This window comes from Podarcis melisellensis (genome assembly GCF_964234715.1).
Source record: "Podarcis melisellensis genome assembly, chromosome: 3".
Taxonomy (NCBI): Eukaryota; Metazoa; Chordata; class Lepidosauria; order Squamata; family Lacertidae; genus Podarcis; species Podarcis melisellensis.
The window spans coordinates 26,910,175-26,928,059 of record NC_138530.1 but is presented as its reverse complement, the minus strand read 5'-3'; the positions used below and the strand labels follow the sequence as shown (position 1 = coordinate 26,928,059).

The 17,885-nt window shown below is 42.5% G+C and overlaps 1 protein-coding gene across 2 annotated transcripts in view; it reads right to left on the bottom strand.

Moving 5' to 3' along the window:
• KCNK2 (potassium two pore domain channel subfamily K member 2) overlaps positions 1-17,472 on the bottom strand; it is a 139,021-nt gene extending 121,549 nt beyond the window's left edge. The window contains exon 1 of one of the 2 annotated variants that reach the window (XM_081904233.1): positions 17,378-17,472. In XM_081904233.1, coding sequence (XP_081760359.1) covers positions 17,378-17,411 — 34 coding nt within the window. In that variant the 5' untranslated portion in view covers positions 17,412-17,472. The remainder of the gene's footprint in view (positions 1-17,377) is intronic. The other variant, XM_081904234.1, reaches the window with a different exon arrangement.
• Between the last annotated feature and the right edge of the window lie 413 nt (positions 17,473-17,885).

Here is a 17,885-nt window from a genome sequence, read left to right as displayed (position 1 = left end):
ATGGCAACCCATGGGGAGAAAGACAGAGATACAGAGATCTGAGTTTGTAAGCCCCTTACAGTGCTGGCTGCCTCCCTAGAGATCCAGTGTGGAAGAACCAAATTTGGGCCTATCTGTTAAAGAGTATTTAAGCTGTTCACCTCCATCTATGAACAACCTGTACATTTGTAAAGAAATGCAAATATTGCAAAATGCCAATAAGCCACCAAATGTGAGTAGGCACTGCACCCCCGGAACTTCTCACGGCTTGGAAAACTGGAGTACATGTAACAGTATGAATCACTGAGTGAAAGAAGTAACAACAGAGAGCTTTAAAGCGTACTGGTAATATTTTTAAGAGCTCTCCTACTGACATTCCACCGAGGAAGTGTATATTTCCAATAAACCCATCCCTCTTCATTCTTGCATTTGGTTAATGCTACAGTGCTTTTGGAGTAAAGAAAAGCAGTAACTGCACAGCAACATTAGAAAGAGACACTACATAAATTCTCTTCTTGGCTGCCATCTGTTGCTGTAGCTGCCATTTGTTTAAATGGCATTGCAGAAGTGCAATCGGTTTGCTCCATTAGCTTTTGTGATTTAACCTTCACTATTTGGTTTTGGTCTAGTAGCCTATAGCAAGAGACAAAATTAAATTGTAAAGTAAGGGGAGATACGAAACGCTAGGCTGATGTAGCAATTATATGAAATGTCCTTGCCTAGCAAATGCATTCATTAATGAGTTTATTTATAGGTTGCCAACTTTCCAACACATGAATAAGAAATACCAAGAACTGCTGTTTTTAGTCAAGAGTATTACATTATTCAATTATGAAGCGATTCATAAATGCAATTAATTAACTGAAGATTCACATTCCCAAACTTTCCATATATGGTTATATATCCTATAACACATTGATTGATATCTGTATGATTTATAGATGTTCGAGCAAATATCCAAAGTCTGATAAATGTCAGCACTCATGTGAATCACAGACTTTTTGTAGGCCTGAAGAATTCATTGATACATCATTATATATTAAGAGTCAACTAAATGTGATTGGAAAATACAGAAGTGAATATTCTTTCTTTTCTTTTTTTATTAAAGATTTTCTTGTTTTACAGAAGTGTAATGTCTCGTATTTTTTCCGTGTAACATTTTTATAAATCTGTTTCATTTGTTGAGACATTAGGGGGAGAAGAAAAAAAGGGGGTGGAGGAAGGGAAGATGGGTGGGGTTGGGTGGTGATGTTTCTATTATGTTTAATGTATGTAGGGTTTGGTGTCAGTGTTGCTTGTGCTGTTTACTTGTGTTCCTTTGGTGGTGAGAGAGGTTGGGGTTGGCCTAGGGTGTAGTTGTTTGTTTGTGATTGGCTGGGGTGATCTTTGTTCTCATGTGTGAGTGGGGTGGGTGTTTTGGATCAGGTTAGCCATATTGATTTGTATGCTGTTGGTGGATTATTGTCATTGTCTTGTTGGGCTGTGTATGTGATAAAGGGGAGCCATACTGGGGTGAAGGCGTCTTCCTCTATTTGTCCCTGCACCAGTTTCAGTTCATTGTTAATTTTTCTAGTAAGGCTGTTTCCCATAATATTTGGTACCATTGGTCCATGCTTACTCCTGACAGGTCTCTCCGGTGTCTGGTTATGGTGTTTTTGGCTGCTGAAAGTAGGTGGGTTATGAGTTCTTTATGGTGTAAATGGGCATTGTTGTCTTGGAAGATGTTTAGTAGGGCCAATTCTGGGGTGATGTCTAATACTTGCTTAGTTATTTTACATATTTCTCGTATGGCTGTTGTCCAGAATAGTTGGATTTTGGGACACTCCCACCACATGTGGAGGTATGTGCCTATGGAGGTGACCCTCTCCAGCATTTTGGTGAGGTTCCTGGGCGTATTAGTGCTAGTTTTCTTGGAGTTAGGTACCACCTGTAGGTGAGTTTCAGAGTGAGTTCTTTTGTTTTCGCTGATATGGATTTAAAGGGGGGGTTTAGACCACATTCTGGTCAATTGAGTGGGGTTAATCTCATAGCCTATGTCATTCTCCCATTGTTTTTTGATACAGAAGTGAATATTGACAAAGGGTGGAGAAATACCTGTTTATTTTCAGACATTCAGCTAAACGCTTCAGGAAGATCAGCATTTGCACATGAATGTCGACAGAAACATTCACCACAATGTGGATGTTCACTTTAATATTGCTGGGTATAACAGAACTATGAAGTGCATTTATTTTTAAATGAGATTCTTCTCTTGGATTTTCAGGTGTGGTATTGTACCTTTCAGATACTGTCTTCTTTGCTTAAAACTCCTGTTTGGTTTTCTCAAAAGCTGTGATGCTCAATCTCTGCAATGCTTTTCCCAAGCAGATGCTCTTATGTGCACCTGACATTTTCCCCCAGGCTTAAAAAAAAAAATCTATTAGAAGGATCTGATTTTGGGTACTCTTGTTGTTGACTGCTTTAATGTTATATCTGCTGCTATAATGTTATGCTGTTATATAATGTTATATAGCAGACAGTACCTAAATGACAATAATAAAATAAAATAATATATACCTGTATGCACAACTGAACACAGGAGACTTACATCGAAGTAAATATGCACAGGACTGTGCTGCAAGGGTCATTATGAACAGTTTTCAGGAAACGTGAAAAAGACTTGCAGAGCTTCTTGCTGTTATCATCCTGGCTGCATGCCAGACACCTGACCGCCCTCTCTGAGGGAGAAGCAAGGCTATGTTTTTCAGCATGAAAACCTGACTTTTCAGATATTGTAAATTAAGGTAAATGTGCCCTGGTATGCACTGTGCCATCTGGCAGGGTTGTTTAAAAGGTTTGTTTTTATGATTGCTTGGCTTGGCTTTGTATGCTATGATTATATTCCCCGTTTCTTTCCCCGTTTTGTTTTGTTTTTTAGGTTTTAATTCATTTTGCCTTGGGATACTTACCTCTTAGGACTGCTTTGCCTAATGGTCTTCATTAATTAAACGCAGAAAATGCTTTTAAATACTTCATTTTTTGTGTCTGTCTCGGGAGACAATGAAGGAGTGAGCCTTTGGGGGTGAAGTCAAACCATTGGAGAGTTACATTGCTTGCTTTGGCTGCAGAAACTGATATGGGAGAGACATGTTTTGCTGCAGCTGGGGCAGATGAAAGCATCCAATTGTGCTGCTGCAGATGTATCAGGGCGTTTCTTTTTACTGTGCTGCTCCCAGCAGTTATTCCTCCTCTTGCCACTGCTGTGAATACACAACCTGACGGAGTGTCTCCAGGTGTTTTAATCATCTGCAAGACATTCCCACAGGAAGGGGTTGATTTTGCCAGCCTTCATGCCATGTTGCAGCCATCTTTGTAACACTGAGATGGTATTCCAACAGTTTGGGGGGGGCCTGAAGCTAGCTCCTCATAGAGCTCGTCCTTGGGGATCCTGCCATCTTCCTTTCTGTGGACATGACTGTGGCGATCACACAGGGTCCCTGGACGTTTGATGGTCTATTGATCCCTGTGCCACCACTGTGCTCGCTTCCTCGCTGCCACCAACCCGTTATTCTCAGGTAAAACACTGAGTCCAGACAGTTGTTAACATTAAATCAAACAAGCAGGTTTATTTTATAAGCATTAACAAGGTTATGGTTTCAGATAATTTTTCTTGTCAGTTTCTTAATCTTAGTTTCTTTACCTTCCTAATAACTTCTAACTGATTATACCAACTGTCTATCTGACTCCTCCTAACTGTTTCTCTCACTCTCTCACATCAAAACTAGACCAACCCACAGACGTATCCTCCCTCTTCCTTCTCCAACTCCCAACTGACTTCCCAACAACTCCAACTCTAACTCTAACGCCTCCCCTTGGGTTCCCACTGGCCAATCACTTCACACTCATTTAATCCTTTCCTTATGACCCACCTAGGAGGGCAAACGCCACAATGATCAAGCCAGTGTAGACATCGTTGAGACAGAAGTGTGAACGTGCTGGGAATGTGAGCTTGGGAGAGCACATATTTGTTTGAGACTGTGTCCTGCCATGTGATGACTCAAATTTTCCTGACACAGTGCATGTGGAAGGCGTCGAAGTGTTGCTCCTGGCAGTGGTTAGTTGCCCGCAACTCACTACCATAAAACAGCATGCTCCACCGCAAGCCTGGCAGACCTTCATGTTGGTATTGGTCGCTAACATCTCATTCTGCCATACCCTTTTGAAGAGGTGAGCCATTGCCGAAGCAGCCTTGCCAATACACTTGTCCAGCTCAGCATCGATGGAGAGGTTGTGTGGGTTGGTTTTATTGCTATTTTAAATGAATATTTTATAACATCTTGCATAAACCCCTCAGAGATTGATTGATTGATTAAGTGGCATACAGATTTTGCTAAATAAATAACGTTAGGTTGATGGGAAGAGCAAATCTAACTTTCTCCAGGGGACTGAAGAAGCAGAACCGCCATGGCTGTGGGTTTTGCTGCACCAGGTCCAGATCAGACTCTTTTCTAGGAACTGGCTTGACTTAGGATCCAGCAGGTCCTTCAGCTCTGCCTCTGGCCCACTCTCCAGACACCAGTGGGGTAGCATTGCAAGTGTATACAAGCAATATTCATGAAATTGCTGGGGACTTCTTGTTTATGTATAATTAACAAACACTGATTTTTCTACTCAGAAATACTGTGCAACATATTCAGTTGATCAAGCTTCTTTCCTCTGGAATAAAAAACACAACCCAATGAGGTGGTGCCTTATTTCTCTGGAATGTCATGATTTTGATTTTCATGGTGCAACATATGTTTAGTCAAAATGGTTTCCCTTGCAATCCTATAAGAATTAAGGGCCCAGCTATTTGACCAACCATCAAGCTACTTTCCTAATCCTACTCCCATGAAAGTAATTTAAATAATGGACTATAGGAGACCATTTGCCTTAAGAATTTTTCCCAATTGTATTTAAAAAGAGCACCGGACAGAACAGCTGACGTTCTCCCAATGCAAACAAATTACAGGTTACATACGTTTCAGGTGACATACGCTTCAGGTTACAGACTCCGCTAACCCAGAAACAGTGCTTCAGATTAAGAACTTTGCTTCAGGATGAGAACAGAAATCGTGCTCCGGCGGCACAGCAGCAGCAGGAGGCCCCATTAGCTAAAGTGGTGCTTCAGGTTAAGAACAGTTTTAGGTTAAGAACGGACCTCCAGAATGAATTAAGGTACCACTGTATGGCAATGGAGATATAGAACAGTTATTCTGAGTGTTAGTACATGGTAGGCAGGCAGAAAGGAAAGAATAGTTTATTAGGCGGGAGGAATAATATGAGCTAGTTGATCCTTATCTTTCTCCTAAAAAACTATGGGCCAGAACACAGTGCATTCTAGATTGATTGGTGTGTTTTTAAAGTTTTCAATTCAGCAGTTTTGCTTGCCTCTTCCCTTTGTTCTCCACAAAAGTTTGGAGGTGGGAAAATCAAGAGCTGATATAATAGCTTTGCTGCTTTAAGCAAAATTTTGAGAATCTGATGGTATCCAACAGAGGAGCAAATGATCAAAATATTAAAGGATCTTAGTCAAAATTTTAGAATGCTCTCTGTATTTAATAGAAAAATCCCCTTTCCCCCACTGTCCTCTCCCTGTCTTGAAGCAGATGAGAATTCCTGTCAGTAATTCTGAACATGCACTGCCAATTCTCTGCAGCATCTTGGGTCTTACAACTTATCTGTGGACCTGAACCTCCATCTCTCAGCCTAACCTACGAGGGGTGTTCATTAAAGATTTTCCCCAACGTGCTTCCCGTGGACTGAGACAAATGAAACTGGGCACAGTTATTAGTCCTTCTCTACATAGCTACCAGCAAGAGTCAAACACTTCTCACATTGCTTTATGCAGCTGTGGAGACCTTGTATGTAGAAGTCGGCAGGTTGTGTCAGAAGCCACGACTTGTCAGACATCAGCATTTCATCGTCTGGAAAAAGCTTGCCCTTCAAAAATAACTTCGTGGTTGGAAAGAGGTGAAAGTCCAATGGTGCAAGGTCAGGAGAATAAGGGGGGTGAGGAAGGATTTCATAGCCACAGGACTGTGCTTCCGTCTGAGTAACATGCAAGTTGTGAATCGAGGCGTTATCCTGCAGGAGGCAGATACCTTTGGTCAGTATACCATGCTTCTCAATTTTGATGGCTTTCCGCAATTTCTGCAGCAGTGAAGCGTAGTATGTCCTGGTAATTGTTCCTTTGCCAGGAAATCCACCAGCACTACTCCGCGCTGGTCCCAAAAGACCACGAGCTTGACCTTGTCCATTGACGGTTGGACACGGACCTACTTTGGAGGTTGTGAGGCAGAGTGCTTCCATTGTTTGGAGTGTGATTTAGTTTCTTAGTCATAATGATGGACCCATGTTTTGTCCTGAGTAATTAGTCTGGCGAAGAGGTCATCATGGTTTTCGTGACACATGGCCAAAAGAGCCCATGAACATGTGACTCATTCCTGCTTCTGGAAAGGCATCAGCAGCCAGGAAACCCACGGTGCAGACACCTTTCTCATGTGCAAATGGTCATGGATGATTTTTTCTACAGAGCCCACACTGATCTTGACATCTGCATCTAGTTGGCAAACGGTTATGTGGCGATCCTCCAAAATGGCGGACATGTCGCATGGTGTCTTCATCAATAGTGGACTGTGGTCACCCAGGAATGGGAGCCTTTCCACCAAAGTCTGACCACACTTGAACTGACGATGCCAGTGCTTGACTACATCATACGATGGGACATCCTCCCCATAGTCCCTTTCATCTCATTGAACGTCTCCCATGGTGTGCGCCCTTTCAAGTACAGGAACCTGATGACCGCTCTGGATTCAACTGGTTCCATTATCAGACGTTACTCCATGTTAGCACCCGTAACAGAGAAACCATTAGGAACTCAGAGCTACAAATTACCACGTTACCTATGGAGAGAGGTATCATTATATACGTGCAATTTCACCCTCCTACAATAACCAGAAGTGGGTCAGGGGAAATCTTTAATGAATAACCCTTATAACTCACAGGCTTGTTGCGAGGGGAACAAATGGGAAATTGGGGAGCCATGTACACCACCTCAATCTCTTTGAATAACAACAAAAACCAATTTATGTGTTTATACAGGCAGCACCAGCCCACCCCCAAAAATCCATATTCCCCTCCCATGGGTTGAAAAGCAACTAATAAACCCTTCCTGCATATTGCTGCTACAATCAGTTACCCACTGGTCCATCCCATTGGCCTAGAGAAAACACACACATACCAAGAGATTGGATAGCAACACAATGAACATTTTTCTCAATTCCACTATCCCCTGCCCTACTGTAAAAACAACAGCAATAAAACCTTTGGACAACTTGATATATATGAAAGAGTAGCATCTGTTACTGTATAATCTGTAATACAGCATAGGCCAAAAAAAGAGATGAATAAATAAAAAGCTCACAAAACCAGGAAAGAAGGCAACTTCCCACCTTCCATGCTTTGATTGCTACACTCCAAGTTAGGGCAGCTTTGCCAACAACTATCCATATTAATCTCTGAGCTATAAAACCCATTTACTAGTAAAGGAAAGATTAGCGCATAAGCATCAGATCAATCGTTAACCTTTGTTTGCAACGACAGGATCATGGAAGGGAGTCTGCATTTAACAATTATGATGAAATGCTTTTTCCAAAACAGGAAATGAATGGTTCTCGTCTTTTTCATGGCTCTTCTTGAGAGGCTTTTCACATACAGTATTTCCAATAAAATCTTTTCAACAAAACCACAAACGCACACCCTTTCAGGAATGGACAGCTATGAATCTCCCAGACAAATATCAATCTCCTTTGGTAGGACTTTGATTTCTCTGGTCATCTTTTATGCTAGTTTGAGCCCAGGTGCCTTAGAAAATATATTGGGATTCATTTTTCATGGGTTGGGAAACCTCAAGTTCTTTCCCCCATTTTTTTCTGAATATATGATGGGAGTTGTACAGGCATTTGAAAACAAAAAAAATTCCTTCCAGTAGCACCTTAAGGACCAACTAAGTTAGTTCTTGGTATGAGCTTTTGTGTGCATGCACACTTCTTCAGATACACTGAAACAGAAGTTTCCAGACCCTTCTATATAGTGAGAAGGTGGGGAGGGCTATTACTCAGAAGGGTGGTGGGAATGGGTGATTGGCAGATAGCTGTGATGAGCCTGTTGACGACTCTTAACGACTGCAACTTATCACCAAACTTAAAACCATGGAGAGACCTGGTCTGAACAAAGACCTTGGATTCTTATCTCATTATACATGACAAAGCCATTTTTCACCTTCTCACCCCTTGCTTTTTCCTGTAAGACCTATTGCAGTCGTTAAGAGTGCTACTGGAAGGAATTTTTTTTTGTTTTGACTATGGCAGACCAACACGGCTACCTATCTGTAACAGGCATTTGAAAAGACATGGATGGCAGAGGTGGGAACACCATGCTGGATGGGCAAGGAGAAACTACGTTCACTGTCCTCCATGCAGGCAGCCAGTGGCTGTTGCTTCTCAGTGTCTTGTCTAGGTCCAGTATCAAATATTATTTTCATTCCATTATAGGAGCTTAGGACTAGTTGAGCATGAAAGACATACTACATTTTCAAGAGTTTTTCAGGATGTTGTTAACGTAGCTTGGGCACTGCATTATTAAGGGATTTCCTTCTGCTATGTACAAGTTCCCATTAAGATCAGCTAAGTCAGGCCAGCTCCAGATTCTGGCACTGTTAGATCCTTAGGGTCTTGAGATTGGACATCTTTAGCATGGAGTTCTCTAGGCAAGGATGCTCCCTCAGCTTCCAATAGCAGCTTATAACTTTTTCTTTAATTTTTTTGAAACCTATTGTCTAAAATTGAGGGATGCATTTTAAATTACCCCTATTTGTTCTTACACCCACCCACCCACATTCAAAAGGCATGTTTTTACATTTTAGCATTTTAAAAGTGTATAGTCCAAGACACTCTTTCTCTCTCTCTCTCTCTCTCTCTCTCTCTCTCTCTGTGTGTGTGTGTGTGTGTGTGTGTGAGAGAGAGAGAGAGAGAGAGAGAGAGAGAGAGAGAATGATTTTTCTTAGGTCACATTCCATTGCTTCACTTCATTTCAGTTATGTAGTTTTGACTGTTTGCAAAAGATGTGACCTTTATGGTTGGTCCTTTCGATTTTTTTTACATTTCTACATATTTAGACAAAGATACATTACTACTTCGGAATACAATGAAAATGAAAATAGGGCAACAGAACAGCAGGAATTTCTCCACTGTAAAAAGGGCAAGGACTAGAGACTTGGTATGGCAGTTATGACTGTATTAAGTTGCCAGATGAACAGTTCACAAAATAACTCTTCTTTGTAAATGATTATTATACTTCATTGTTCGTAGCAGGGCTGGCCCACCAATGAGGCAATGTGAGGCAACCGCCTCAGGTGGCAGGATCCAGAGGGGCAGCAGATCCCTATATAATCTTTATTCCACCCCTTGTTCCTGATGTAGATCTCCACTCACCCCTTCTTCCCTGGCAGGGAGGGGCTGCCATTTTGTGGTTTGCCTCAGGTGCCAAAATGCATTGAGCCAGCCCTGGTACATAGAAAGCAATTTTCTAGAGCTTGGAGGTGGGGAAGGGGTCTGCGGGCAACAACCCATCACTACCTAAAGCCTATTTGGGCCCCCACAGGCTAGGCCAGAAGTTGGGCTAAGTATGCCAGCTCCAGGTTTGGCCTAGTTGTCTCCCATTCTAGGCCCACACCACTCAGTCCAAAACCACCCCTGACACCCTCCCCAAATGCCCCATTTTGACCCCCCTCACACTAATCTCAAAGCTCCAAGAATAAGCCAACAAAAATAGTGGAGCTTTCTGTGAACACAAAAGAGAGGACTCTGCATGTGGACCACCCTGTCTGAATGTAGGGAGGAGGGTATGAACATCCTATGACCCCTAAGACCCTGAGACTGCTCCATTGTGTTCTACCTAAGAGCTGCAGAAAACTCAAGCTGAATAAAATGAAATAACAGCATAGATCACCTCCCCACTTTTTTAATGAAACTACAAATATTAGTAGAATTTATTTTCCAAAAAATCATACTGAACCTCTACCTTGCCCCAAACACAGAACTTTTGCGACATTATTTTATTCATTTTTTGGTTTATAAACCAGCTCCTAAACTCCTAACAATGGGTTACATATTAAAAACAGAATGCACCTGGGAGCAAGTTCTATTGACTCAGCGGCACTTGCTTCTGCTTAATTCATAGGACTGCACTGCAAATTTATTTTCTGTCTGAGTCTTACTTTTTCTAATATCAAGAATGACAAATACAGTCCCCCCCCCTTTCCCTCCATCTATTTTTTCTTTTTCTTCTACTTTCTCTTCCTGCTCTATGTTTTTATTTAGATTAGTTTTTTTATCCTTGGTAAAAAGAGATCCAATATTAATCTTTGTACCCCCCCAAAAAAAATTCAATAACATTTATTCAACAAGAGAGAAAGATAAAAATACAATCAAGCAAGGGCCGAGTCACCACTCACTCCTCAACCACAACCACAAATTCCAGTCATGGAACAGAATTCCATGCTTGCTGATCAGGGCCATCTTTAGCATATGCGCCGCCACAAAGATCGGCCCAGCGCCCCCAAATTTAGTATAGCCGCTCCCAGTTGTTGAGCTTTTTGGGGGAAGGGAGGAAGCCAAAGTTGTTGACCTTTATTGGGGGAGGAAAATTGCTCACCTATAACAACGACACAGTGAAAATAACTGCTTTTGTTTCCTGAGTCATCAGGAATATTCGGCGTTACGGAGTAACAGAGCGACGGAGGAGGGGGCTTTTGCTCCATTGCTTTTCACTGCTGCCAACCAAGAGGGACCGGTATACAATAGGTATACATTTGGCACCCCCCAGAATACATTTGCTGCCCGCCCCCGAATTTGGCACCCAGGTGCACCGCACCCCTTGCACCCCCGGGTAAAGACGGCCCTGTTGGGGGTGGCCAGCAGCCCAATATCCCAAAACCAACACCATTCCTACCACTTCTGGTCCTGCTACTCCACATACAAGCAGGCCTTCTTGAGCTGGAGAAGGATGATGCCCTTTTTCTGGGTGGGGGGAGATGTCATAATACAAATTCTTAGAAGAATAATTGAAAATCAAAGAGATTCATGTACATGATTTAGTAAAATGAACAGAGCATCAGCAAGTGTGTTTGTGTATGTGTGTGTTTTGTGTCCGCAGTGTCGACAATTCGAAATCTGTAGCCTGCAGCGGAGAGGTTTCTCTGCCCTGGCACAGGAACGTTCGGAATCTATCTCAAATGTTATTTTGCTCTTGTAAAAACAGTATTGTGTAACATGCATTGCAACACTTAGTTGAACCTGGAGTTTCTCAAGTTGGGAGATAATTCGTATAATTCCCCTGTTGATAGGACTATGAGGGTAAAATTGAGGTTTACTCAAATAAGCTGCGTGGCAAAAGGTTCATCCCGATTGCTTCACTACCAATCCAGGCCTTTACTCAGCTCCCACAGGACATGCATCCCATAGTAAATAACAGTGTCAAAGCAGTTGCTTCACCATCACATGTACTTTAGCAGTGACTGACTAGGACTGCGTGCTGTTGCAGCAATAATTCTTCTTGCCTTTGTATAATTCAGTGCAATGGTTTAATTGCAAATGGTTCAAATTTGCTATGAATTAATTTAGATGCAAAAAGTGACCTGACTATTTTTCTTCTGGGTATGGGACATAGCAGTGCTTGGCAGAACTAGCACTTTAAAGGTAAAGGGGTTTGCTTAGCCTTTTGTTTTGGTTTCTGTGCTAGAATGCAGGCAAAGATGAAATCAGCTGCTGGGTTGGAAGTGAAGTAAGCCCTCTTGAAAGGTGAGGCCATGATCATAGTTTTGAATCTACGTCCTACGTGAAAAGATCAAAGCTGAAGAAGGAGAAAGTGTAGAGCCTAGGGATGGATTTCAGTTTCTCATTTTCACAATCTTAATTTCAGTTCTCCACATTTCCACATCGGTCTGCAATTTTTCTTTTAAAGAGTCTTCATGACCATTTATTGGCATTTTGGCGCAAATTTCTCCTAATAGACACATTTTTTTATGCAATCGTCCCCGATGTACATAGTTTTGCAAAGCAATATCTCCTGATATAAAGCATTTTCGTATGCTATGTTAACTAACATATACACTTTTATGCACATTTTTGTATATTAATTTTTGTACACGTTACTTGGCTGGGGAATTGCATTGCAAAATTTGGGAAAGTTCGAATTCTGCATGATGGCTGTGTTTTGGATCACACATTGTTTCAAAAATTATTAATTAGGTGGGTTTGCCTTTAAATGTGAATGGAATCAAATTTCTACTCCATCTTCAACAGTGGTGAATCTAAGGATACGATCTTTATACTGGACATGCAAAATTCAGAATCCTTGAATTCCACCACCATGTCTGGGTGGTGCTGAACTTTCAGAAGGTGTGAAGTATTTTCAGTAGTTACAACATGCGGTTTCAGTGTCCTACATAGATCTGTATCTGTACCCTATGACTGAAAGATGCAGAATACAAAATAATCAACTCAAGACTTCTATGTTTGAATTAATTTGTATAATTTATGCTGGTTCCTGAGCTTCTATTAGCACTGAGTATTGATATGCAGCACATATGCAGCATGGGTAATTGAAAGATAATATGTGAATTATGCTAATACTGTCTTTGAATATATTGTCCAATTTGGCTTCCTCTGTCTACTTCAAGCTCACATTGATGCTCTCTGAACAACTGTCATGCTGCTAACCTTATATTTAGATATATACATTGCATAAAGAACCCTTCATTTACCTGTGAGCCCAATTAACCCTCTGGTTTCTCAATCTTTTATATGCATTGGGTGAGAAAGAGACAAAATCCAGAAGCAGCTGTGGTCTGAAGACACAGATCAAGGGAGCCATTTAGCTGGCTTGCTCACTTCCAAGTGCTAGCCCTTCTTAGTACAAGAATCTCAGCTGACACCCTGGGACCCTGCAGAACTGAGATGTTTGGCTTTCTGAGCATGAAACAAGAAAATGAAACCACAGTGAAGCAGTTGCCCACATCAAGGCTATCCGTGCCAGGATTTTAGGTGATGCAGTGACGCAACAAGGGGACTTTCCCAATGTCTGCTGAATGCTTATTATAAGTAGCATACCGGGAAAAAGTAGCTCATCATGCCAAAAGGTCCTCTGTGTACCATTCTCAGGAACTGCTAGGGATGGAAATAGGAAACCACAGACCTAAATTCTGCTGCCCCACCCAGTGAGTCACTCAGGGCTGTAAAGGGAAAGATTCCCAATCTCTATGAGCAGATCTGCTATATATCTAAAGCACACCTGGCATACATTTAAAGCACATGACGTCCCCCCCCCCAAAGAAGCCCAAGAACTGTAGTCTGTTATGGGTGCTGGTAATTGTAGCTCTGTGAAGGCAGCGGTGTCAGAAGCTGTGGCAGGCTGGGGTGTGGAGGGTGAACAAAACCGGGCAGGCGCGGGGCACAGAGGGTTCACAGGGTCACGCTGTACCACCTGCCCACCCACCCACGCAAGGGGGAGCCCAGCCGGCCAATGTGCCCCTTGGTGGCCATTCAGCAAAGAGGCTGGGGTTCTGTCGGCAAGGTCAGGCCAGGCTCCGGGGCCCAGAGACCCCCAGCAACAGGCAGGGCAGTATGGGGATACCTGCGGAGGTTCCTGGTTTTCACCCCCTCAAAATTGTACACCCGGTGCTATGGCGCCCCTGCCCCTCCATGCTACACCCCTGTGTGAGGGGAAAATTTAGGGGAAGTCATGTGTTTTGGAAATGCAAATGCCCCAAATTGTCAGCCCTTCCTTCAGTCCTATATATTTTTTTAAATCACATTTCTCATTAAAAACAAAGACACTTTAAACTATCACCTTAGATTAATAGGGCTACCCCTCTCAAAAATTTCTCATTAAAACTCTGTCTTGGGTGTTTTAATGCTAAATTTTGAAAGAGGTAGCCCTGTTAGGCTACTTTCCCCTCAGGCAGTCTAGAAAACGTGAAATCATCTATTTCAAGGATCCCTACAGGGAATTCTGTTTTTATTTCACACTATATTTTCAGAGACCTGTGGTCACTTCATTCTGTAAGGGGCAACCTGTGCTGAGATAAGGATTGAGTATCAATAAGCTCGTCTTGAAGCACAAGCCAAATCAGATGTTTTGTTTTAAAACTGTTGAACCAGGAGAAGCACCCTCCCCTGTATTGTTTCTACTCCCAGAGATAAGCACTTTCGATAAGCAGAGTTAACAAGCTCCCCTCATTGCAAACTGCAGATTCTGCAGATGTGCTCAGGAAGATCAAACTTCAAAGTAGAAAGAACTAGTGTCAAGGCAGGGAACTCTGGTGGAGGGGGGGGACGCCAGAGTGCTACTTATTCTGCTTTGAAGGGGGAATTCATGGGTGTGATTCTGCCTTCTTTCAGTCTTCCCAAAGGCACTCATTACCGAGCCCATACTGAACAAGGAGGAGAGGTTGGTGTGACTTTACCTTCCTTCCTCTCCTGCCTGGTTCCCCCCGATGAATAACAACAAGCTAACAGAATTCTTAGCACTGTTGACAAAATACAGCTTCCAGGATTCATTGAGAGAAGCCACAATGCACACCATTCATTCCTGGACCCACTTACCTGACAGTAATCCCCACTGTAGGAATGTATAGGATTGCACTGTTTCTTCAAATTGGCAAGTCTCATTTGACAGCAACTAGAAATTAAATCTTTAGTGCAGAGCTTTCCAAACTGTGTGTGATGACATGTTAGTGTGTTGGCTGCAGTGTGTGGATGTGTCGTGTGAATGCTCCCCACGTTCCTTCCAAGGCTGGAAAGTGGTTACTTTAACCTCCAGTTTCCTAGTAAAACTGAATTAAAGATAAAGGGACCCCTGACCATTAGGTCCAGTCATGACCGACTCTGGGGTTGTGGCCTCATATCACTTTATTGGCCGAGGGACCCGGCGTACAGCTTCCGGGTCATGTGGCCAGCATGACTAAGCCGCTTCTGGCGAACCAGAGCAGCGCACGGAAACACTGTTTACCTTCCTGCCGGAGTGGTACCTTATTTATCTACTTGCACTTTGATGTGCTTTCGAACTGCTAGTTTGGCAGGAGCAGGGACCGGGCAACGGGAGCTCACCCCGTCGCAGAGATTCGAACCGCTGACCTTCTGATCGGCAACTCCTAGGCTCTGTGGTTTAACCCACAGCGCCACCTGCGTCCCTAAAACTGAATTACTATGTTGCAAAATGATGTGTAAAAAGTGTGTCACCAACATGAAAAGTTTGGAAAGTTCTGCTTTAGACTCATCAGCCCTGTAATGTGGAATGTTCTGCCATCAGAGATTCAGCAGGTGGCTTCTATTTCAGCATGACCAGCCCTCTCCCTGTCATGGCCTGGCTGCATGCTGAGGAATGGTGGGAGGCACCAGCTGGGGAACCCCCCAGGGAACCCCCAAGGGAAGAAGTCTCAGAATCAGGGTGGTGGGACAGACATCTTGGAAGCTGAAGAGCAACAGGGTTTAGTGAGCAAAAAAGAGGCTGTGGCAGAGGGCAGTCCAGAATCGGAGGCAGAAGTGGAAGCTGGAGAGGAGGGGAGCCAAGAGGCAGAGATGAGTCAGGTTGGTGAAGAAACCAAGGGGGTCTCCCGCTCCTGCTGCAACCAGCTCCCCTCCCCTCTGGGCTCCCAGAGACAGACGAGGTGTGAAGAGGGAGGAGCAAAGACAGACACGATGACTTGGAAAGGAACCCAGGGAGGAGGAGATGGGGAACTTCAGTCCCCACAACTGCCTCATAGGGGGCAAGATCTGCCAGGATGAGTTCCTGTGCTGACTAGGCCTGGCCTCCTGAGCTGACCTTGTTTCCTTTAATAAAGAGCTAACTTCATGCCGTATGATTTATTGTTGCCTGCTCATGACACTCCTCAATGCAACTCTTCGAGATCCTCATCCAAGGCACTACCTCTCCACCATTGTGTCATCAGGATGATTGACCGATCCACTATTATTTGCATATGCCAATCTGGTAGTCCCACCCACCTCTTGGTTGAACTCTGCTGTGACCAAAATACAGTGACTATTTACATATAGAAGGCAAAGATGAGATTTTTATTTTTATTTTTAAAATTATCCTAGCACTGCAACTGAAAAATTCTAGTTTGTATTCTGTCCTAGAACAATGACAATATTTTTAACGCAACTTGCAGTTGAACCGTTTGGTTTACTGGGATACTAAGCTTCTAACACCAGGTCAAGATTAGTTTGACCAGGTGTCCATTCTGCTACATTTGCCAAATAATCAAGGAGAAGATAAATCAGGCCGTGGAAGGGTGCCAGAATGGAACATTGGCTTCCTATTGCTTTGAGTTTCCCATACTTGCCTCACTGTTTTAATCATCTGTTTACTTTCTTTAAACAGAAATTCTTACTCCACTCTTCTGATACATCTACTTCACTCAGAGTGGTTTACAACAGTTAAAATCCTACGTTTGTGATGCATGTAGTTAGTCGTCAGTCTAGCTTAAATTTCATCTCTTTGAATGGGCACTTATATCAAGCAATTGACCTTTAGTTGTAAGTAACTAAACACATTCCATTGTGGGCTGTGACTTCAAAGACAAAGAATGTTATGTATCCCCCCAAAAAAGTTCTGATAAAATATGGGGGACAAAAAAAGAAGTTGGTATGAAATGACCCTCACACAATGATATAAAATTCATTGCTATAAAGTATTTTACTGACAGGTGAGGCTGAAGGGAGTCTACAGCTGAAATCCTGTACATACTTGGTGTGCAACACAATCCTGTGCATATCTACCTGGAAGGAAGTCCCACTGAATTCAAAGGATTTATTCCCAAATAAGAGGGCATGTGATTGTATCCCTAAACACGAACAAAAATGCATTCCATATAATGAGTTTGGATTAATTAGTCTAATACATTGGCATTTACATATTATGATATCCAGAGGCTCCAAAAATTAGACATATAAATGTTTCAACTTTTAACAAATAGTGGCTGCAGTCCTAAACACATTTACTCACAAGGAAGTCCCGTAGAACTCAGAAGAACTTAGCTGGGAGAAAATAGGCTTAGAAATGCATTGTATGAGGGTCAGCATCACTTAAGGTTGCAGTTTTTGTCAACTGAAAATCACAATAATAGAAACATAACAAATTGAGTTGTTGGTTAAGTATTGGCTGGCACATAGGAACAATCAATGTTCAGTAGCTCCAAAGTAGGTTTTATTTATTCTAGTTCAAAATCCCAACTCTGGAGTTCAGACATTCTGAATCACCAACACATCACAATGGTTGTGATAATTGCATTTTGATTTGTAGCAAGGATACTTACAATGGAAGTGATACCGTGCTTGAAGGTTCATCATTTGGTGGTGTAATTAGAAATCAGCATGCTTTTTTCCTTCCTTGGATAAAGTAGTATTGTATTTCCTTCCCATTCCTCCAAAAAGTGATTCACTTTGAGCCATTTCCTTCAAAGAGCATGTTTCATTCTTAAGTGCATGCAAATTTTGTGTGCTTGTATTTCCTTTCCTAAACAATCAAGCGATCACCCACAAGTCAATAAGCCATTAGTGGTGTTAAATCTATCACATTTGCATGATGATTTACATCTTCCAGCACTTTACAAGGGATGCTTGATTTAACTGCAAAATATTCCTCATGGAGGTGCCTCTGATAAGTGTCCCTTACGACAATGGGAAAAACACAAATAGGAAATCCTCCAGAGGAGATTAAAAGGCAAGAGCTTGTGCATGAGTTGATCAGAAAAAAATATTTATTTTTACTTCCTACCCAACCATTATTCACGCATAAGGCGTGCCTGTGCTGAATGCAATGCC